The 24,009-nt window shown below is 35.2% G+C and overlaps 1 protein-coding gene across 1 annotated transcript in view; it reads right to left on the bottom strand.

The window, feature by feature from the left end:
• Positions 1–346: 346 nt before the first annotated feature.
• cdh6.S (cadherin 6 S homeolog) overlaps positions 347–24,009 on the bottom strand; it is a 149,428-nt gene continuing 125,765 nt past the window's right edge. Inside the window, exons 8-12 of the mRNA XM_018269492.2 lie at positions 23,358–23,494; positions 20,546–20,667; positions 13,515–13,632; positions 13,169–13,420; positions 347–2,006 (exon numbers count right to left, since the gene is read on the bottom strand). Coding sequence (XP_018124981.1) covers positions 1,516–2,006; positions 13,169–13,420; positions 13,515–13,632; positions 20,546–20,667; positions 23,358–23,494 — 1,120 coding nt within the window. The 3' untranslated portion in view covers positions 347–1,515. The remainder of the gene's footprint in view (positions 2,007–13,168; positions 13,421–13,514; positions 13,633–20,545; positions 20,668–23,357; positions 23,495–24,009) is intronic.

The following is a 24,009-nucleotide window of genomic DNA, read 5'->3' as shown; positions in this document are numbered from 1 at the left end:
AATTAGCCGAGGGCTCCTCCCGAGGTGAAAGGCGGCGGTTATAGGTGGAAGTAAGAGCCGAGACCAGCTTGGGTTCTGGATTTAGGGTGCCGATCTGAAACATAGGATTTATTAAACCTCCACTTTTGCTTCAAACTTTTGCTGTGCTGTTAAATTTCCTAGGAGTGCTGTTGCTTGATGCAGATTCTCTATATATATATGTGTATATATATATATATATATATATATATATATATATATATATATATATATATATATATATATATATATATATATATAGATAAATGTATGTTACCTTATCAACAATTTCTATTTACTCACTTATAAATAAAACACACAACAAATATCAAAACAATGGTTTTATAATTATTTAAATAAAACAAGAAAGATTTACACTGAAATCATAGCAAATGGCTGATAGTAACACTGATCAGTAGACAAGATGTCTGGTCATCTTCATGATAATAGAAATTGTTGTACCCCTAGTTAAAATGTAAGAGTTAATCGGCGCTCACTTCAATGTTACAGAAAATGCAGTCATATTTTGGCATGTGTGAGAATTACTTGCACATATTGGTGTCCTACTGTGTCACTAATATTGAGTCCTCATCCATTTGTCCATGTCATTCTGGTCTTGTTTACAGTGACACTTTGACAGCGTGATTGCAATGTTAAAAATAATTCTGATACAAATGGCTGTTTTTCATTCTCAGTGATGGTCTGAACAGATGCAATATCAACCTATTTTGTAATTCACAAAGTTTTCCACTGGACAGTAAATATTGTCTTTCCACGCACATTAAAAACAAAATTCTACTTCAACATTTGTATAAGCGACAGCCTGGGCGGTCCTTTCATTATATCCAGCCCATCACCTTCAACAATGAATATACCAAAATGATGGTTTGAGAATCTCATTATAGTTTTCAGGCACTGAATATCTTCTTCTCTTCTATGTTCCTTTTTTTGTTTTGTTTTACAGCAAATTCATATACAAGATTACCAAAAACTGAAGTTTACAGATTTAACCTGAAAGCATTGTCCCTTCAAGTGATTTAATGGCATTCAACTTAAACCATGAGTTTCAGATTTGAACATTTCCTCACCATAATAATAATAATAACAATAATAATAATAATTATAAAACTACATTTAGCAGGTAAGAGCATCATTTGGGCACAAAGGAAATAAAACAAATGGAATATTTCATGAGAGTAGACTGTGTACAAATATTGCTCCCATTCAGATCCCCTTTCCCTACAGCGTCTATAAGACTGATTAGATAAAAAGGGTAGGATAAAATGTGGTAATATAAAAAAAGCAAAGCAACAACAGAAAAAATGCCTCTTGGAAGCTCATAAATTTACTATAAAAAGTTTCTGACATGAAATCTGCACTTTTTTTTCAAATATTAAACAAATGGTTGAGCAGATTCGAGAGCCATAGGTATAGATACTCCTCATTTTTATATGCTGTTTTGTTCCTTTGACTTTGAAAAATCAAAAAAGCAATATATTATGAGTCTTTGTCACTGTCTGCACCACCATACATATCTGCAAGTTTTTTAAACCGAGGTCCCCAGTCACTGAGGTAATCATAGTCTTGATCTCCATCAGTTGTGACTGATTCCAATGAGCTTAAAGACTCTGCTACTGAACCATTTCCTTCATAGGCATACGTTGCTAACGAGTCATACGGAGGTGCAGTTGGATCCATATCATTATCTTTTAACCTTTGATTTATGAAATCTCTGACATCTGTGTTATCTCTCGCTGCTTGAGTTCGACGTGGAAAAAAGAGTGTTTCTGGCACAATATCTCTGCGCAATTTGCTGTCCTCTATGGCTTCTGGATTCCTTAGTGTACCAATATCAAAGGCCTGTGTATCCTCCTCTCCGCCACCTTCATCGTTGTAGCTCACAATATTGTCTCTGATGTCCTCTTTGGAAACAATAAGTGGCTCTTTCTTTCTTTGCCGTCTTAAGGCTGCAAATAGCACCACTGTCACTGGAGGGGGAAACAATGGTACGTTATGTTATAATAATCACTTTTACACTTCATTGCTGCACAACAATAAAGACCACATTGCCATGGCAGGTTGCAAATCTGCTATCTAGGATAAACATTGTAAGAAGAAAATCAGTAACATTCTCGAGTACAGTATATGTTCTATGATCTCCTGGGGATATTGGGTGCACACTAATCTATTTTACAACCTTATGCAAAAGTGTTCACAAAGGGAGTTTTTCATAAACTTAACATTGCCCAGAAAATTGTTTAATTAATATTTAAAATTATTTGGTAATGTTAAGTGCACAAAGATGCTAAAAACAAAGCTAAGTAGAAAGTATTCAGAACACAGAGTTTTTATTACATTTATGGGATTCATTATCCAGAAACCTGTTATCCAACAAGCTCCAAATTATGGAAACGCCATCTCCCATTTTATCCAAATAATCCAATTCTTTAAAAATGATTTCCTTTTTCTCTGTAATATTAAAACAGTACCTTGTACTTGATGCCAACTAAGATACTTATAAAAATACTCTGTATCCAGAAAACCCCAGGTCCCATGCATTCTGGATAACAAGTCACATAAATATAATCAGTGGTGGATTAATGACACAATGGGGACCCTAGGATACAAACACACAGGGCCCCCTTCTAGGCTACTGCTGGGTCCTGATGTGTGCAGAACCAGGCACGTGTGTTCCCAGAGCTCTCTACGCTCTGTCAGGTTTGACTTGCACTAGTAATGTAGCTGGATCTGCATGCATATGGGCACCCACAAACATACACATGCTTTGCCTGCCTTCTTCTCCCAGCAGGTGCATGCGACTGGACCCAGCAGTGCAAATAAAAATACATATTAAAATAAAAGAAAATAGAACTAGGTCCCTGATCACACTAGGACACTAGCCTATACCCTAGGGTAGCCTGGGCATTAATCGACCCCTGTATATAATCAAAGTATGAATGGCAAATGGACATAGGCATAGTTGACCATTTTGTAGTTTGGAAAAATATTGACTACTAAAATAAGTCTTACAAACACATTTCAAAATGATTTCCTTTTTAATTAATCCTTACAGGAAGCAGAATCAGCCTATTTAGCTTATTTAACATTTACAAGATATTCTAGTAGGTATAAAGATCCAAAAACCCTGGTGTCAGAGCATTCTGGATAATAAGTCTCATACCTATATACAGTATATATATATATATATATATATATATATATATAATATATATATATATATAATATATATATATATATATATATATATATATAATATATATATATATATATATATATATATATATATATATATATATATGAGCATAAAGAATACGGAGCACTAATGGGACTTAATTTATTTGCAAAGCTTTAAAGGAGTCGACGTTTAGGTCCTGCACAGAGGACCTTTATCAACACATAGCAAATAGTAATGGACAAATAAATTCCCCAGCCATTGATTCGCAGCGAGTTTTTCCGAGCTGGAAATTCGTGAACGAAAAAAATGATTATGCATCAAAATTGACGTGCCTCAAAATTATTTGGACGCCCATTGACTGTAATGCATTTGGACATAATAGTTGTGCCCTTTGGGTTCAATGCGTTTCGTAAATTGTCGCTGTTTCGCAAATTATTCGGGAAATCAAAACGGGACAGATTCGCCCATCACTAATTATGTCTTGATAAAGGTCTTCTGTGCAGGACTGAAACATTGTTAAGTCCCATGAGTGCAACGTGTTCTTTATGCTGATATTACTTTTTGCAGCAGCACCTGGGCTTCTTTGCCTTTTTCTAGGGGTGAGTGCTCTGCTGTTCAGACTCTGTGTATGTGTGTGTGTATATATATATATATATATATATATAATCCTGCCTCTTTTTGTCAGACATACACTAAAACTATTGTAAAGCATGACATAACTTGCTGATACACAGTATATGAATAAATAACCTTTGCTGTACATCAATACAAATAAGGAGAGAAAGTATGGCAGCATCACATTTATATATAGCTGCACTGATGAGGCCAATGAACATACGTATATTTTCTTGGAGAAGTTCCCAGTGAGCTAATTTTGGGAAATCATCCACAGACATGATTACGTGGATTCAGCACATAGTGCAATCATGTACAAAAAGAAGATTATTTTAGCAAAATTATGCAACATGTATTTAAAGATAGTAGTTTGCAAAAAAGTAATCTATATTTCTGTATGAAAAGCATCTAATTTCTGGCTTGAATTTGGGATATATATTCCTTCTACTTTCATGGATGACTGTTCTCTTTTCAAATGAGGAATTCTAGGTCTCTATAGAATGAACCAGAACAAAAACCAGAAGAAGCAAATAAAACTAGTGAATCTCTGTCTGAAAGATTCTATTGCTTTACAACACTACAGCCCCAGGGAGATGAAAAAAGCAGAAGACAATATTTCAGCAATATTTTACTGATCACCTTTAAAACTGGACAACCCCCACCACCAGAAATAGCTAAGACTTTGTTATACTTTTTTTTAAAAAATAATCATACGAAACAAAAATATGCAAGGCTATCTCATTTACTAAAATGTACACATTAGATTTTGGAAAAGATACAATGGGCATTTTGTTTTGAATTGAATTGGTTTGAAAAATATTCAGAAATATCAGTATTTAGCATTCAAAGCCAGTCAAATAAGTAACTGGTTCTGGAAATCCCACAGAAGGCTATAGGGACTGAAAAATTAGAATTTTTTGTAAATGGATTTGAGGAATATCAATACTGATTGGATTTCCCTTTCCAGTAAGCCCTTCCCAAGGCTATTTGTACAATTCCATCAATTAATAACAGATCGTTTAAATTCATTAGGAACTGATTTTTGCCTTAATACATTTCAGTGATCATTATAGATTGACTGGAAGCAATTGTCCTATACAGATTACTGTTACATCAGCCCCTAAGTGTTTTATGCGGTTCTAGGTACTTTCAGAGAAATATAAAAAAAATCTTTGGTTTGACCACCCACATCTAGTAACCAATCAAACAGCTAAGCAGTAAATTCCACCTCCTGATTGGTAGACAAGTAGCAAACCTAAAGCCATTAACTATGTTATCCCCCTTTAAGAGTAGGGATGTAGCGAACCGCCGAGTATGAGTCCGCGAACGCCGTTCGCGAACACCGGCAAAAAATGCGAACAGTTCGTGAACTGTTCGCGAACTTCGAACATCCGAAAATCGTTCGATTCGAACGATCGAAGGATTTTAATCGTTCGATCGAAGGATTTTCGTTCGAATCGAACGAAAATCGTTCGATTTTAGCGATCGAATGGTCGAATGGTCGAACGATTTTGACGCGAACGCCTATTGGCGAACGTCGCGCGACGTTCGCGAACTTGCGGCGGACGCGAACAGTCGAAGTTCGCGCGAACTAGTTCGCCGGCGAACAGTTCGCTACATCCCTATTTAAGAGTCTTGCATCTGTTTGGATAGCCACGAGTACTCCCAGAATATACAATTGGTGAGTAAATCTGGCCTTGCTGTGACATTACCACAAGAGAGCTAAAATACCATGACTGAATGGAAATAGATAGGACAGCAGATATCGGGAAAAACACACCCCTGTGTCAGCAGAGAACAGTAGTATTTGGAATGTTTTGGAAATTAAAGGGATTCTGTCAAGATTTTTATGGTGTAGTTTTTATTGCTAAATTACACTGTTTATACTGCAAATAATTCACTCTGCAAAAAATGGAATTCCTGAACCAGCAAGTGTAGGCAGCCATCTCAGGTCATTTTGCTTTCAAAAAGAGCCAGCACTTTAGGATGGAACTGCTTTCTGCCAGTTTCTCCTGCTCAATGTAACTGAATGTGTCGCAGTAGGACTCGGCTTTTTACAATTGATTGATTACTCGGCTTTTTATTATTGATTGATTGATTGGTTACTCAGCAAGTCTGGTTGTTTTTGAATTACTTATACTAGATATACCATGACCTGGATGAATTAAATTCTTCATTGTCATATTCGTGTTAATCTGACTATTATTATTATTAACATTTATTTATATAGTGCATATTTCGCAGCGCTGTAGACTACTATTTTAGACACACAGAAGTGTATTTTCTACACATAAGGACCCATACAGTTTATATAGGAATACTTCTCTTAAAACTAGTTGTTCTCCCTTTAAGGCTAGCAATCAATTATTCATAAACTTTTTTAAAAGTAGCCATTACTTTTCCCTCTGGTGTTTGCTAAATAAAACTTGTATACATTCCATTTAGTAAATGCAGTTTCACATTTCTACTCAGAAAGCTAACTGAATGGGTCATTCCAGTGATCCCTAAATAATCTTTCTTTCCAGCTATGTCTGTGTTGCTGCTAGACTGAGTAGACCCACTACTGACAAGCCTTATTTTAATACAACACGATAAGCGTATGATACATTCATACACTTCATTATACATCGTGACTTTGTGGCTCTAAATTAAGTTTACATTCCATCTGCTTAATGTGAACATTGTTCTGCCTCCCTTCAACATTAAGGATTTTAAAAAAGAGTGGCCAAGCCAATGCATCATGTACAAAGCACTGGATTCAAAGGCCTATAGCTCTCCTAATTGTTATGTGACCCATTATTCAATATGTTCTTATGGCTTTTCAGCCTTTTTCTAGGCCATTAGATTTCCACAGGCATAATGCTGATTGTATTTGAAAGCTTTTCCCCTTTGTCAAAGATAGTGGAAGTACATTTTCAAGCAGTTTATTTTGTTCTGAGCTTTCTATTCTTCTTCTGTTGTGTGTTACAGATCTGCTGTAGGAAGATTGATTTCCATTTGTAACTAATCAATGTTTGACAATCTGAGCTGAATGATAATTAATAATTACAGTCAGAAGATCAATAAGTTGCATAATGTATTCTGTTTAATTTAAGGCAAAGTTTGTCCATAAGAGCAGGTCTAAATACAATTATCTAATGACTGCGTGGCACAATGATGTCTTACACATCATTTTCTTATGAACAGATTCACAGATTTACATTTAAGCTCTTTAATTAAGTGTTACTGAACTAACTTAACTTACTAACACCAACCCAAATTGCACTAACACTATACATACATACTTCATTTAAGACTTAATATGAATATTTTTTGAACAGTAATTATTATACTTTTGTATTGTATTGTATTGGGTTTTATATAGAGTAGAGGAAGTATGAATTATATTGGTGTCTTACCACTACTTTTAGTGACCATTTAACACCCAGAAATCCATTATCCAGAAAGCTCTGAATTACAGCAAGACCATCCCCAACACAGTCCATTTTAAAGGGAAACTATACCCCTGAACAATGTAGGTCTCTATGAAAATATTGCATAAAACAGCTCATATGTAAAACCCTGCTTCATCTAAATAAATCATTGTCATCAAATATACCTTTTTTGGTAGTATGTTTCATTGTATTATCTTAAATAGAAAATTGCCATTTTAAGAACTAAGGGCTGACCCCTGGGATTTTGCAATTCATGGTGCGCACTAGAAAGCCAAGGGCACACATACATATTAGGTCATATTAGCCAATTAATGGACAGAGTTCTGTTTACTCCCAAACTTCTTCCAGTTAGAGCTGCATTATTTCTGGTCAGCTGATCTCTGATGGGGCACAGAGCATATCATAAAATAGGGGCTCAAGGTAGATGTTAAAGGGTAATATTACCCTTTAAGTAATATCACTGATATCTATATTTCAGTTTGGAAAAATTATTTACTACGCTGCTTCATATGATATAAACTATCTGTTGTTTAAGTTCATTCTGGGGGTATAGTTTTTCCTTTAAACAAATAATTCTAATCATTAGATTAACAATAAAGCAATAATAAAGCCATACCTTCTACACGATTGTAACTAAGCTGCATGAATCCTTACTGCTGGCAAAAGAATCCTATTGGGTTAATTTAGATGTTTTAGTAGACTGAGGGTATTGAGATCCAAATTACAAGTTCCAAGCATTCCATATAGATCAAATACCTGTATTTGTCATTGAAATATATCTTACATATATCATATAAAGCAATTTGCTCTTTTAACTACTATTCCAGTTGATAGTTGTGGGATGAGCCCCATACATATTTTTTTCTAATAAATATAGCTATTGCTTCCCCTAACTAGAACCCCTTATTGGTCACAGGGAAGTGAGTCGGTGGGTTTACTTGACCTTCAAACCTGTGCTTTGGCAGGTACAGTCTGAATAGGTTCCTGAAAACCAGTAACATTTTGTACCCCAGCTTTATAGGTTGTGCTTGACATTATCTCTGCAGTCATTTGCATTATGATTGGAATTCAAGTAGCCTTTCTCCTCCATTGAAAGCCTAAACAATGCTAATTATTTAGTCAAATCACTTTGAAAGCCCCGTATACTCCAATTTGCATTTATCTATGTTCTTATTACTGGTGCAATAATTAGTAAGAATGTCATCTGGACAATGGTTCATTGTTCCGCTGTTATGCATAAGTGACTGACAGCTTGTGCAAATCTCCTGTTTTTATTATTATCAGAGAAGAATGCCTAATCTCTTTTGCTTATAACAAAGATAGTACTTAGTAATGCAAAATACATCTTCCTTTTTGTTTATGTATTTTCTTTGTTTTCTGCTTTTCAACTATGCTTTTAATTCAACTGAGAAATTAGTTTTTTTTTTAATTAAAATATTAGCAGCGTTGGCAGAAAGCCACTGCCCTCAGATACAGTTTGCCCAAGACTGTCCCTATTGCTTTGCTTTTTTCTTCAGCCATCACTGGCACACACACTAATATAATTACAAGTTAGTACACCCAGGGAGGAATTGCTGCTCCAATTATCGTAATAAGAGACCCAAGGATCCAAGAGATGTGTGCAGATAGTTTACTATCTACAACAGCTAGAGAAATAAATGCTAAAGCCTTATATCAACAAGAAGCATGTCATAATTCTAATATACGCCATTTGTATTTTCAGTTTTAGAAAAATCACAACTGAGTATGACAGGGTGTCTCTTAAAACACCAGAGGAGGAAAAAGAAATGTGATGTAAATACTGCTTCATAAAATCATATATAATAAAATAAAATATATAAATAAAATCAATATATGCACGCTGTCAAATCACCAGCTGAAGCATAAAGAAACATGTCATGGTGAACAATTGTGCCTTTGCTTTGATGCTTTAATATTAATGTGTTCCACACCTGATTTAATTCTCAAAATGCAAAAGAAAAAAGAGTGAGGGATAACAGGAAAACATGCCATGACCAGCAAATGAAATGCCAACATGCTAATTCTAAGGAAAAATAACATGAGGGGAAGTTTGTGTTCAAAAGCTATAATCATTTTATCAAAACAGCAAAGCTTCCACTAAAGAGGTCTAACTGTAACTGCATTATGTTTTGTTTAGAAATCCATTTACTGTAGGTTACCAGTTCTTAAGACAAAAATAATTATAAAGCTGTTATGGTTTTTTAATCTTCAGGAAATCAATTGCTCTTCCATCCTTCTAACATAAGTACAGTACATAACCTTGGAAGATAAATTTATGAAGCTTCTAAATTTAAACTTTTTCTTTCATATGTCATATTAACTAGAAATGCAACCTTGAAAATGCAGAAAAAGTATAGCAACTATTCATTTTCACTTTGGCATTCCTCTAAATGCTGCTATTATATTCATCAGACCTGCCTACTTCATTCTTTCTTTATTCAATTCTCACCTTGAATGTCAAAGGAAAAGAGAGGGTCTGTCTATCAAAAATTGCCAGATAGAAAAATAGTCAGTACTATAGGGGAAAATGGTATATTTAGGCTTCAGTAGGCAATCGGTGGGTTATGTGACCCAGTGTACAGTAGCTCCTGGAAGGAACATGTTGTAGCTTAAAGAAGGGCCTTTTGGAGTAGGGCAATCAGGAATTCCTGTTGACAGCTGCTGGAAGTTCTGTAAATATCTTGCCAGGACTCAAACTCTTATTTTTGTATGTTTCAAGGAAAAATTTTAAATGTACACACCTCCTATACTTTAAAACACGTGGGTATAGTATTATATGTGTTATTCTATGTATTAGAAGGGTTTTAATGCAAAATCAGGAAGAGGGAATAAGACATATGTTAATATAAATACCTGGAGTGATTGATGGGGTGTTTGGGTGAACTTTGCATAATGAGGCAGTGGGATAGGACCAGACAATCAAGTAGTAGTGACAAATATAGTCAATAGTTATATAGTCAAAAAGTGCGGTAGACTGGTCATGAGGACAAGATGGGACAGAATAGCTGACCTCTAGGGTTTGTGACAAACCTGTAGCTGTTAAAGGGTAACTAAACCCCCCTGTACCAAAAGCCCCACTAAACTTTTTGGCATTGCCCCCTCCCAGTGATGTGCATTATTAAAAAAAAAAAACCCTTGAAAAAAACTGATCCTCAAATACAAAGAAGTGCAGCAGAGTTCCCAGTCGCCATCTTCAGTCAATTCATATTGTCTTCAGGTCTCTACGCCGCCACAAAGCCTGCGGGAGTATTTGCAGTTTGGCTAAGTCAGGAATTAGCTTCAACTGCGCATGTGTCAGTTGGTGTTGAGACCCAAAGACTATACGAAGCGATGGAAGATGGTGACCGGGAGCTCCGCTGCGCTTCTCTGTGCATCTCTGCGTTTAAGGGTCAGATTTTTTAAAGGTTTTTATTTTTTTACTAATGGTCATCGCAGGGAGGGAGAGGGGGGGCAATGCCAGGAAGTTTAGGGGAGCTTTTGGTATGGGGGTGTTTAGTTCTCCTTAAACTTAGTAATATTGGTAATATTATAACTTCAAAGAGCATGGGTAGGAATCCGTTGGCACTGACAGATCATAACTATATATATTTCAACTGTTTCTTTTAGAAAACCAAAATTAAATCTGTTCATGCATGAAATTAGAATGCTTCATTCAAAGTCTCTCTTATATGGTCCAAGAAGATGAAATATTTTCAAGCCAAGAGACAAAAAAGCCAAGTGTGTGCTATGGCATACAGAGAAAGTGTACTCTGTAAATACATTCAGCAGAAACCTATAGGAATGCCACGTAACATGAGAAGATTTTTTTTAGGCATCCTCAAGGAAATTAAAAGGAGAGGAAATCAATGTATAAAATTAACCCAGCATAAGAAAATGTAAGAAAGATACTTATTTAGCCAAGGATTTTTATGAATCTACTATAAAATCGTCATTTTTTTTTTTTATTCTGCATCATTTCTCAAGCATGATTTTTAACTCATTATTTAAATATCTATTTGAAGGAAGTAGAAATTAATCATCCAGAGGGATGAAAAAAAATTGCTACTTGGATTATGGTGACATAGTTGACCAGTGTAACTGTGTGTCATTATGATATGCCGTATTTAATATACGTCTTTCCTATTTTTCAGTATGAATCCACATATGTATTAAATACCATTGATACTTTTAAGTGAAACACGATAGGGCTCATTTACCAATGACAGATGCAAAGATTATGCACACTAATTCGTATGGTGAAGAGCAACTGCGCTTGGCACTGTTCTACCATCCCAGTGTACATCACAAAGTGCAGTACTCACAGGGGCCTTTGTTTCTAAAGGGAATGCGGGCTCAAAAATCTCATTTTAAAATATAGTTACAAAGGACTGACTAATTATACATTGTTATTGGTTTTAAATATATTTGTTTATATTGCTACAATTGAAAGCAGTATTTGCCTGTTGGTTTCTGCTATTTTGGTACTGACTTTCATAAAAATAAGCAAGAAGTAAGCCCCGCTCCAGCCAGCACTCAATTTCCAAAAATGCCTTCTATGCCTCTTCATAATTATGTTATCAGCTGACTTCTGTTATATTATTCAGAGAGTCAAATTATAGCCAGTGTCAGCTGTGCTCTGTTGTGTTGGCCCATTGCTTAACTTGTAAATGACTATTGGGGGTTTGTTGAATCTCGGGACCATGTACTGTGCCATATATTTTGGAGAGATTGGGCATGCTAGTGAATCTCTACAGAATGGAAAAATACACCATTGTCCCACCCATGGTTTTACTTTCCTGAAAGCAGTAGCTCTGTCATGCTCAAATAGAGCTGCATACAGAGACAGGTGTAAACCATTTCTGTTTGTAATTATTATTATTATTATTATTAATAATAATAATAATAGTAATATGTAGGGATGCACTAAACCCAGCTTTTTGGGGGTCTGTCCAAATCCCCGAATCCTGGGGTTTGGATTTGACGGAATACCAAATTAAATCCAAAACCCTTGGTGGTAGTGAAAATTCCTAGTGTGCGGCTGGAATATGCAGATGAAACTTGCAAAATCTCTCTAAAGGGCAAATTTTTACCATTGCATATATTTCAGATTCCTAATTCTGCTAAAAAAAAGCCTCTGATTTGTCAGAATCCAAGCTGAATCTGTTATTTGGTGCATACCTATTAACATGTACTTATAAAGCGACATCATATTCTGCAGTGCTGTACAATAAATGGATTAATACACTGGACATCTAGAATTGCTTACAAAGCAACCAATACCAGAAGTTAAGAGGGCCCTGCTCAAAAGAGCTTGCAATCTCTATTCAGGAAACACAAGGATTTACACCTGGCATACAGTAGGTGCAATGAGGGTTAAAAAGAGGACTTTGGTCCTAATGTACCCTTGTATCTTGATAGCGTGTGATACATGAACCATGAGTTTTTATTTATCAAAAAGTAATGTGCTCCACAGTCTGCAGCTCTCTACTTTCTTGTATAGCAGTGATAAATATGCCCTTTGGAGAGATTTTGCAAGTTTTTTGATCACAGGATATAATGGTCTAACCTGATGAACAAACCAACAATATGCCAAGATGACATTATGTGGGTCAAAGTGATGTCATATTAGCAAACAACATATACTACACGCCTTTATACATATGAACTAAATGTAAACCCTTATTATAAAATAAGTAATGCTTTTCCTTTATAATAAGCAAAAATTAAACCTTTACAACGTTTCCCTTAAATATTTTTTCTAGACGTCTGCATTTGAAGTAAAGTAAAGATATCTGTCTTAAACAGAATGTCCTTCAGTGTTTTTTTAATCTTCCTGTGAGCAGCCTTTCTATTTTCAGCAGCAAATTGGCCACAATTCTTCTCTTAACATGCTTTAATTTCTTACCTAGCAATATAATGATGCAAAGAAGAATAGCAATTAGTGCTCCTGTGCTCAAGCCAGTGGGATGGATTAATGCTTCAGCTGTGCAGGACTGCATATTTCCCTTGCGGTCACAGGCACAGACACGAATCGTAAGTGTACCAGTGCTGCTCTGGATGGGGTAACCATAGTCAGAAATAACTACAGGCAGGAGGTAGGTACTCATTTCATGACGGCTGTATCCATTTCTTCGAGTTAATATACTAGCGGTGTTATCTGGTAGAGTAACAGTAAAAGAAAAATCAAATGAATGCGTAAAATACAGATTTCCTATTTGTTTCTAATAGTAGAAGTTAAAACATGTATTTACCTCTGTTGTCTTTGATTGTGAAGTTAGGGCTGCTGGCCACCGGCGTGGCTAAGGCAAATGAAAACTGGAGTCCGTTGAAAGAATCGTCTTTATCAATGGCACTTATAGTGTGTATCACCTGCAGAGTTTAAAAGAAAATGAAGAGGGCCCATCAGTAATATTTGAAGGTATAAATATCATTGCTACTTCATTTAGGAGGTTATTCCCAAAAATGCCAAAAACTCAAAAAAAGAATTTTTTTTACCATAAAATCCGAATTTTTGGTTGAATAAATTTTTTTTTCATTTCTTAAAATTTATTATACCCCAAGGATGGAAAAAGTCTGAATATGAAATTCTGGCATCTCAGACCTGACAAGGGTGTATGTAGGTTAATGGGAAAAGTCCCGATCCTATTTGGAAGTTTCTGTGGTCTGTAATGGAATTGCCTCAAAAATCCGACTATTTCAGACTTTTCAGACAAAAATCCGAATAAATTCTGGCTTTTGGGAAAAAACGCCAAAAAACCACAGAATCTTCGTGTTTTCATTCGGTTTTGAGTTTGTCCCTGATCTGATTAAATTGTGCTCTTTTTTTTTTTTAAACAATAAATAAGGTCCAATTGTGGATCCTAGTTTGGTTAGACTTTTTATTTTAAAATATCTGAAAAAAACTGATTTTGATAAATAACCCTCTGTATTTTCGTTTTCATACAATTTCATGTGATTAAAAAAATTTACACCATTATACATTTTTATATCATATTTTCTGTGCGACACTTGACTATCCTGGTAACAGGGTCATATTGCGGCCTTTACATTACATACAAGCAACTGCTAGACTGGTACTTCTGCCAGTAAAGAACAGGGCCAGTCTACTTTACATTATATACAGGTATGTGATCCATTTTTCAGAAACCTGTTATCCAGCAAGAACCAAATTACTGTAAGGCCATCTCCCATGGACTCAATTTTAAACAAATAATTCACATTTTAAAAAAAGTATTCATTGTTCTTTGTAATAAAAAAAAAATGACCTTATACTTGATGATGACTAAGCTGCTTGAATCAATTCTGGTCGCATAATGATCCTACTGGTGTTTAATTTTTTTTAGTAGACTATGGGGGTTATTTACTAAACTCTGAATACCCGAAAATACCCGAAATCCGAAATATTTGTTATTTTTTGTGTTATAATAGGCTTTTAAATTTTTTTTTCGGAATTTATTAAACCCCGAGGGCTAAAAAGCCTGAATATGAAAACACAGCATCTCAAACCTGTCCAGGTTGAATAAAAGTCAATGGGAACAGTCCCATTGATTTTTGGTTGTGTCGGGGGTTTTGGGAAATTTCACTACGTTTTTGGAGCTTTTGGGTGAAAACTCCAAAAAATTTGAGTTTTCGTGGAAAATTCACGAAAAAATCTTGAAAATCTGAGCTTTTCCCGCAAAGGTAATTTTCAGGTAAATGTAATAATAAATAAGCATTAAAAACCCGAGCGGCTTAGATCGGAGTTTGTAGCAGCCGATATTAAGATAAATTCGGACCCTGATATTTAACCCCCTTACAGTATAGTGAACTATACTAAATTATGGAAAGATTTTTTATCAAGAAAAACCCAAATTCCAAGCATTTTGTATAACAGGCCCCTGTATCTGTAATTCAAGGAGACAGCAGATCATTTAAACGTATACTTTTTGGTTGGTTAGCAGTTGCAGTCAGAAATGTGATAACAGCTATTGATGGGTGGTACTTATTTAAGCACCAGTAGGTATAACTAGAATGTAGTATCTTTTGCATATTATTTTTATTTTAGTTTGGGAACAAACACAAGAAACATGGCAGAATGTTTAAATGGGGCAGTTTATACATACATAGTTTGTATTAAAAAGGATTCTGCCTGTACTTTTTTAATTAAGAAATACAAAACTATTCAGTTTTTTTCTACCTGAAAAGACCAAAAAGATGCTGGTTTTATATTTACTCTGACTCGTTAACATCCTAGCACCAGTATACTATTTATTGGGGCAGTTTTGATAATTGTGTCATGTAACATATTTATACAGCAATTCACAAAGACTAGTCTTCATTCAAATCCATCCATCCAAGGTCCCTATTTACATTGCCAAACTATTATTTGAAGTCATTTAACCCTCCTGTATGTTTTTGGCTGTGGGGTACAATTCCAAAGTAAATTCACATGCACACATAGCCTCTCCACCTTGGATAAACCCAGTGCTACAGGAGAATATGGGGACCCACACACCCACAATTTCAACAGTACAAGAAGACTCCAGCACAAAATTGCAATCTTACATATATATATATATATATATATATATATATATATATATATATATATACACTGTATATTACTGAAGATCTGTATGGCATAATTAAATGTTGCTAACTAGTGACTGAATTTAATTAGAGGTCATTTAAATTAATATTCCATCTGTCTGAAACACAATCAGTTGTGGCAACTAGCAAATAACAATCATGTTTCTCTGCAACACTAAACAACATGCTTGGCATACAGAACAATTAACACCCAGTCAGAGCTGCAAATCACTTTCATCACAGATAAGTCAAATTATTCCAAGTACTTATGTTTTTACAGTCTTTTCTACAGTTTGTTTACAGAACTCTTTTATTTCCTTGCTGGATGCAGTGTCACCTCTATGAGCAGCACCGGACTAACAATATAAATGTAATCTCAAACATTTTACAGGTATGGGACCTATTATCCAGAATGCTCGGGACCTGGGGCTTTCCGGATAACGGGTCTTTCTGTAATTTGGATCTTCACATCTTAAGAATACTAGAAAATCATGTAAACATTAAGGGGCCGATTCATCAAGGGTCGAATATCGAGGGTTAATTAACCCTCGATATTCGACTAGGAATTGAAATCCTTTGACTTCGAATATCGAAGTCGAAGGATTTAGCGCAAATTCTGCGATCTTACGATCGAAGGATTATTCCTTCGATCGAACGATTAAATCCTTCTAATCGAACGATTCGAAGGATTTGAATCCAACGATCGAAGGAAAATCCTTCGATCAAAAAAACTTAGGCAAGCCTATGGGGACCTTCCCCATAGGCTAACATTGACTTCGGTAGCTTTTATCTGCCGAACTAGGGGGTCGAAGTTTTTTTTAAAGAGACAGTACTTCGACTACCGAATGGTCGAATAGTTGAACGATTTTTAGTCGTAGTCGTAGTCGAAGGTCGAACTAGCCCATTCGATGGTCGAAGTAGCCCAAAAAACACTTCGAAATTCGAAGTTTTTTTACTTCGAATCCTTCACTCGAAGTTAATGAATCGGCCCCTAAATAAACCCAACAGGCTGGTTTTGCTTCCAATAATTATTAATTATAACTTAGTTGGGATCAAGTACAAGCTACTGTTTTATTACTATTCGGTGCCCCTGGATCACTTCTGTACTTCAGCTTCCAGCATCCTCTTTGAGCACTGGGACTAGTAGTTCATATCAACTTTGACTTTGCCCTTGCAGAAAGCAGTTTACTTGAAATCATTTTCTCCATCTTATATTCTCTGCGTTATCTTTATACTCAGACCATAGCGATAAATCTTATGGAAGTTAAACAATTCTGAACTGCAGTGAAACAATGGAATGCCTGGGAGAACAGAGTTATATGATTTGCTTGTTGACACATATTTCATCTGAACTAGTGCTGCCATAAAGCAATAGCTTATAGGAAATATATCATGTAGGATCTAACAATCACTTTAAAGTCTTGGGAGTTAGAATTTAGTTGTTGTTATTGAGTTTGAAAACAAATGAGTTAATCTTCGAAAACCTGGTTAAAATCCTAGAAAAAAAACACTTCACTAATAGTTGTTCAATCACATGATGCTTCTGGTTCACACTTCTAATTGGCACATTATTTAATTTTAACATAGATAGGAGAGAACATTATACAATAAAGGCCCCACATACTGCCATGTTTGGGCACTGGCTTCTTTGCCCAGACTCCTGGTTCCCAGGAAACATAAGCATTCATACAAATATTCCAGAGGAGGTTTCCATGTTGTAGCATCTGATTTTAATGAGCTCAAAAAGTTAATAAAAAGACAATTGTAATAATGGCATTTATCTTTATTTCTTGATTTTTTTTTCATAGGTTCTACAGGCATGGGACCTGTTATCCAGAATGCTTGGGACCTGGGGTTTTCAGGATAATGGATCTTTCTGCAATTCAGATATCTAAATTCTACTAAAAACGTTTAAACCGTTAATTAAACCCAATAGGATTACTCTGTCCTCTCATAAGGATTACATATATCGTAGTTGGGATCAAGTACAAACTACTGTTTTATTATTACAGTGAAAAAGGAAATACTTTTGCAAAATTTTAATTAGTTGAGTAAAATGAAGTGTATGGGAGGTTACCTTCCCGTAATTGGAAGTTTTCTGGATAACGGATTTTGTATAACAGATGCTATAACTGTAGTCCTACCCAAGCTACAGCTGTCTCAGCCTTCAGGCCACAAGCATCTATGTCAACCCCCATAGTTACTTTTTGTAACTAATTAAAATGAACCACCAAGTATCATGCTCTAGTGCTCGAGGGCGATTAGTATGATAGCACTGGATAGGACCTATCAGAATTAACACAAAATGGAATTTAACAGTCATAATTGCAGATGGAAGAATCTCCAAGCTTTCTCAGAGCATTCCAGAATGATAATCAATCACTATGTAAGAATTTGTATTCCTCTATATGAGCACAATGTAAGCAAAAAAATACTCTGCATCTAATGCAACATTTGCTTAAAGGGATTCTGTCATGATTTTTATGATGTAGTTTTTATTTCTAAATTACACTAACACTGCAAATAATTCACTCTACAATATAAAATGTCATTCCTGAACCAGCAAGTGTATTTTTTTAGTTGTAATATTGGTGTGTAGGCAGCCATCTTAGGTCATTTTGTCTATTCATGTCCTTTCAGAAAAAGCCAGGATGAAACTGCTTTCTGGCAGGCTGTTGCTTCTCCTACTCAATGTAACTGAATGTGTCGGTGTGGGACCTGGATTTTACTATTGAGAGATGTTCTTAGATCTACCAGGCAGCTATTATCTTGTGTTAGGGAGCTGCTATCTGGTTACCTTTCCATTGTTCTTAGCCTGCTGGCCGGGAAAGGAAGGGGGTGATATCACTCCAACTTGCAGTACATCAGATTGACTAAAGTTTAACAGGGCACAAGTCACATGACTGGGGGCAGCTGGGAAACTGACAATATGTCTAGCCCCATGTCAGATTTCAGAATTAAATAAATAAAAATCTTTTACTCTTTTGAGAAACAGATTTCAGTGCAGAATTCTGCTGGAGCAGCACTATTAACTGATGTGTTTTGAAAAAAAAACATCTTTTCCCATGACAGTATCCCTTTAATATGGCAAATAAGGTCTCTTCCCATGTTAACATCAGCTGAGAAATGCATGCATGATCCATAATCATGGACCACTAGGAAAAGTATAAATGTAAATAAAACTTAAAAGTTAAATCTATGAATCTTGCTTTTATAGACGTTGTGTTTAACAATGCCAGCCAACCTTCTACTTCTTCTACTTATGCTTTAACTTATTTGAATCCCTCTTTTATCTATATTTATACCTACCATTTACTCATATTTATATGTGCATAATGTCCCCTGCTATCAGAATAGGATACTGAAAAAAGCACTGGTTGAGGCTTGTTACTATCAAATGCCTGGTCAGGAGACCCCTCTACCATCTTGTCTAGTGAAGTGTTAAACTTTGGGGGTTATTTATTAAAGTTTGAATGCTAAAAACTCAAAGTTTTTTAGTTTTTTACTATAAAATCAAGAATTTTTAATGGAAAAATGTATTATACCCTGAGGCTGTAAAAAGTCAGAATCCGAAAATACTCCATCTTCAACCTTTAGAGGTCCTGCAGAAGTTAATAGCAGAGGTCCTATTTGAAGATATTATGGTCTGCCCTGGGTTTGGTTCTAGTGATGGGCAGATTTGTGCCATTTCGCTTCGCCGAAAAATTCGTCGGTGTCCATTTTTTTGACGCCGGTGAATTTTCACCAGCGAATTTTCGCGGCCATTTTGCAAATTTATTCGCCGGTGGTGAATCGTGCAAATTCGCCGCTAATTCACGCCTGGCGAATAAATTCGCCCATCACTATTTGGTATGATAATCCAAACATTTCAGACTTTTCCGCCATTTCACAAACAATTCTTACTTTTTTTTCAAATCCAAAAAAATCAGTTTCTGTGTGTCAATCCAATCTATTTTTCAATTTTTTTTTGATAAATAAGGAAAATCGTGGATTCTAGTTTGGTCTGACTTTTTTTTTAAAAAAAAGGACAATTCAGATTTTGATGACCCCCTTAATGTCTGGGCTATAGAGAAGTAAATTAACACACATTTATTCTGAAAATGTCCAATTTGTCATAATTCCGCTTTGTTCTTAAAACAACAACAAAAAAATCATACCCTCACATCCGCCTGTGCTCTGGGTCTGGTAAAACAATGTGTTCCCTCAATTATATTTTGCTATAGATTTTGGTCTGTCTTTGTGCTGGTTATAATATGGGTTTCCTGTTTACTTTTCTTGAACTGAAAATTATTATTTTCATAGTTGTCCATTGTTCTATTCCCCATAAAGGGTTGGATGGGGTAATTGTTGTTAATATATCCATACAAACATAGAATGAAATGCATTATTATAAATAGAAAGATCAAATTCAAATAATTGTTTTTTTTAGAAATGCTGCAGGACTTTTGAATGCAAATGGAACATTTTCAATTTTCATGCTTTAAAAAAAAAGCTGTGATACATTAATTTGTAACATTTGTGATTAGTCAGACAGACTTAAAAAAAAGAAAAAGATATTGCAGTTAATGAGGTGGTTGCCCAATCATTTGTTCAGTATGTCACATCAATGTGCTCTCAAGGTGTGCAGTAAAGCAAACCCTTCAGAGAAATAGCAAACATAACACACCACAGATGGTTTATGACATTTAATTGAAAGTCAAATAGAGCTACACACCTGTTCTGACTTTGCATTTTCACATACAAATATCTCGTACAACATGGCTAATTCGGGTGCATTGTCATTTACATCCAAAACTTTAACGAACACAGGAACGCGGCTGATTCCTTTAGGATTGTCTGAAATTAAAGAAAATATAAAGTGAGAATCGTATCTGCTGTGTTAGGGTGAAACGTTCAGATAAGAGAAACTAGCAGCTAAATGCATGATTTAAGGAATTGTCTCCATTGTTATGTTATTTCCATTTCTGCACCATTTGGATATGACAATGAAAATCCCAGTTGGAAGCATACTAGCTTTATATTGACCATTTTATGTAGACTTGTCAAGCAGAAAGCCAACCCCCTAGCACAAAAGAACCAACACATTATCCTTCTAATAAAATAGGCAACAGTAGGACAGTAGCAGTGCCATCCAGAGGTCAACATTACAACTCATTAACTAGAAGAGAAAATGTAAGTTTTCTCCACTTCACTGGCTGAATATTTCCAACTGCAAACAGGTCACATTTGAGACCACTGTTTTTCTACAGTGATAAAAGGATTGACAAAAGCAATAGCTACAGAATAACATTTAGAAAATGCAGATCTAAACTAAACATAGACCCGAAACCTTACATGGTAGAAATGGTCACATTTGCCACTCTGTTTCTGCCTACTAGCATATGATTGCTTTTAAATCTTTTTAAAGAATGAATGACTAGTGACTAGTGAAAGAAGGGTTCCTTATTCATTTACTGTAGATATAATGTACTTTTATACTCCACCACTAAAAATTATGTATTTTGCTATACAGTTTATAGAAATAAACGTCTTCTGTAAAGCCATGGGGCCTGCCATTCAAATTAAAATGGGGCTATAGGGCAACCTTTTTACATGGCAGATAAAATAAAAGCTGTGTACAATGTAATTGTTTTAGTATTTACACAGAAAGATAAGTTGGGTCAATTGAAATTCACGGTTCTTTACAGAATCATAGAATGGAAACCTCTCTCCTATGAAATAGCACTTTAAGGCCAATAAATAAGGGAAATTGTAAAGACAATCATAATGAACACGTGATTCATATTCACAAATCATTTTCCATAGGAGTACTACTAATTCCTTATAACAAAACATATGTTAACTGATTTAGAACGTGTCCATAAAAGTGTATTTCATTAAAATTTACCAAGTGCATTTTTATTGAAAGTATGTAAAAAAAAAAAAAATCTGTGCTAAGCAACTTATTGGTTACTCTTCTCCTGCCAGGTTGGGTCCAGAAAATGGACATCAAACCTCTCTTCCTGGTGGAATCATTGGGATTGGTAAAAATAGTGAACTTTGACTATTTGCTCACTGAATGTTCCTGAAAAGATACAAGTCAGTTTGGTTCAAAAGTATATGTTTTAATGTGTTGCCTTGCTCTATACATAGTTTTGGCATCATCATTGAGCATCTTTCCTTGGTCTGTTGTCACTGTGGGTTGAGTAACACTAAGTGACATTAGCTTAAAGCTGGCCACAATCCCAGTAAAATCTTGATTAGTTCATCCATCTGGATATTTATGATGCTTGATGAGTACATCTGTTGGTACATGCACCCATCATCCAACCAGTTTACATTACCTTTCTCTTGAGCCTGCTGTGTTGTATTTGTATTATCTGTACCATCTTTTAACCAGTTTGACCCGTCCTGTTGTTTTGACATCATTTATGAAATTACTAGATATTGTTTTAGGTCTTCAGTCTTTACAAACCATTTTTCAAAGCTACTGTACTTACAAAGAGATGGAGTATATACAGTATCCATATAGTGATTAAATGTATCACTATAAATGTTTGATATACTCATGTAACCACAATACTGTGAGAGTTGGAAGTTGAGCAAATTAATTCACAGATTCACATCATGTGGGTCTGGGTCTAAAGCCTTCATAAAGCAGCTACTAAGATGGTTAAATTATGATATGTACTATACAGACTCTTACATGTATTGTCACCTATCTTTATAACTCCTACTCATTATGCTGAGCACTGAAGATGAGCAAGCTTATTCATTCAATTATACTTTTTACAAATTTGGGTGATTCACAGTTTTAGTCTAGTTTATGGAAAAAGTTGCTCAATGATTCACAAGTTTCCTGTGCTATCATGTTGAAAAGGTCCTTTAAATATGTTAATGCATTTGCTTTAGTCTCATATTCCTTTGGGTGCACTTTGAACAACTGAAACAAAATCCATGTCTGTGTTTCATAATCACCAATGCCAGTAATACACTGGCCACATATCTCATACAGTGTCAATGTTTGCTTTAAAAGCTACAGCTGCCATTTCCAGACTCTCGTTTGATATTGTATCTGTTTTTCAAATCCACATTATAGTTGTTACTAATTACATTTACTTTAATCTTCCTCCGGGTGATTTCCAGTAAATACAAAATTGCATTTGGGAGTTTTAACTCAGAATCTGGCTTACCATACAATTAGGCAATTGTCTTTGTTACAGAGTAATTATATTATTGTACCAAAACATCAGTTGTATAACCAATTACATTATCTTTTCTACACAGAGGCCATTTATCTTTCCTAAAATAAAAAATAAAATATTGACTTTTCAGTTTTGCTAGGCTTCTAGGATATCTGTTTTAGTCTGTGCCTGAGGTGATTGTGGCCCATTAACAAATGAGGCCAAGGCTTCCTTTACTATGATAAGCAATAACCATGTCCTTCTCGACATGTTTGATGTGTTTTAAAGAGTGTTTTACTCCACTCAACGTGAAGCCTTCATTCATTAATATACAGACAGCAGTGATAGTTAGGGTTGACTTACTCATTTCTGTTGCTATTACAGTAATGTTATGCCATAGCTGTGTTTCCCGATCTAAAGACTTTGATATATAAATCGATCCATTTCCAGAATCAATATTGAAAATTCTATCCATGTCAGTGTGACGATCTACCGAATACCTGCAAGTACAGTAAAATGATTACATCTTGCATCTGCAGTGCAATTAACAAAGTAAATTAAAACTGTAAATCAAGTGTAAGGCTATTGCACACAGGGCTAGTTTCAGCTATTTTAGTCACTGTGTATCTGGAAGCTCCATCATTTGTCAACAAACTGCAGCCTGATAACATCCACCTTCATCTGGCACTTTCAGGCAATTGCCATTTAAAATATTAGTTGGCAAGGGGGCAAAAAAGTGAAAAATGTGTCTGATGTGTCTTGTGCCTAGGAGGTGGACCTTCAATCTGATTGTTCTTTGCCTTATCAAATGCAGGTGTACTACAAGGCACATTTAGAAAGAAGGCACGTAAGTCTTCAGTACAGTAAGATCATAATGACAGAATGTTATAGGAAGTAGAAATAAATCTGATACCATGAATTAATATTAACAATTCTAAAAAAGCAGACTTCGAGATCACACACTTATTGAAAAAGTCTGACATCTCATTACATTGTTAAAAATGCAAATCAAAAA

Source organism: Xenopus laevis, chromosome 6S (assembly GCF_017654675.1).
Source record: "Xenopus laevis strain J_2021 chromosome 6S, Xenopus_laevis_v10.1, whole genome shotgun sequence".
NCBI lineage: Eukaryota > Metazoa > Chordata > Amphibia > Anura > Pipidae > Xenopus > Xenopus laevis.
Note: the sequence above shows the minus strand (reverse complement) of the source record. Positions and strands in the feature narration are given on the sequence as shown.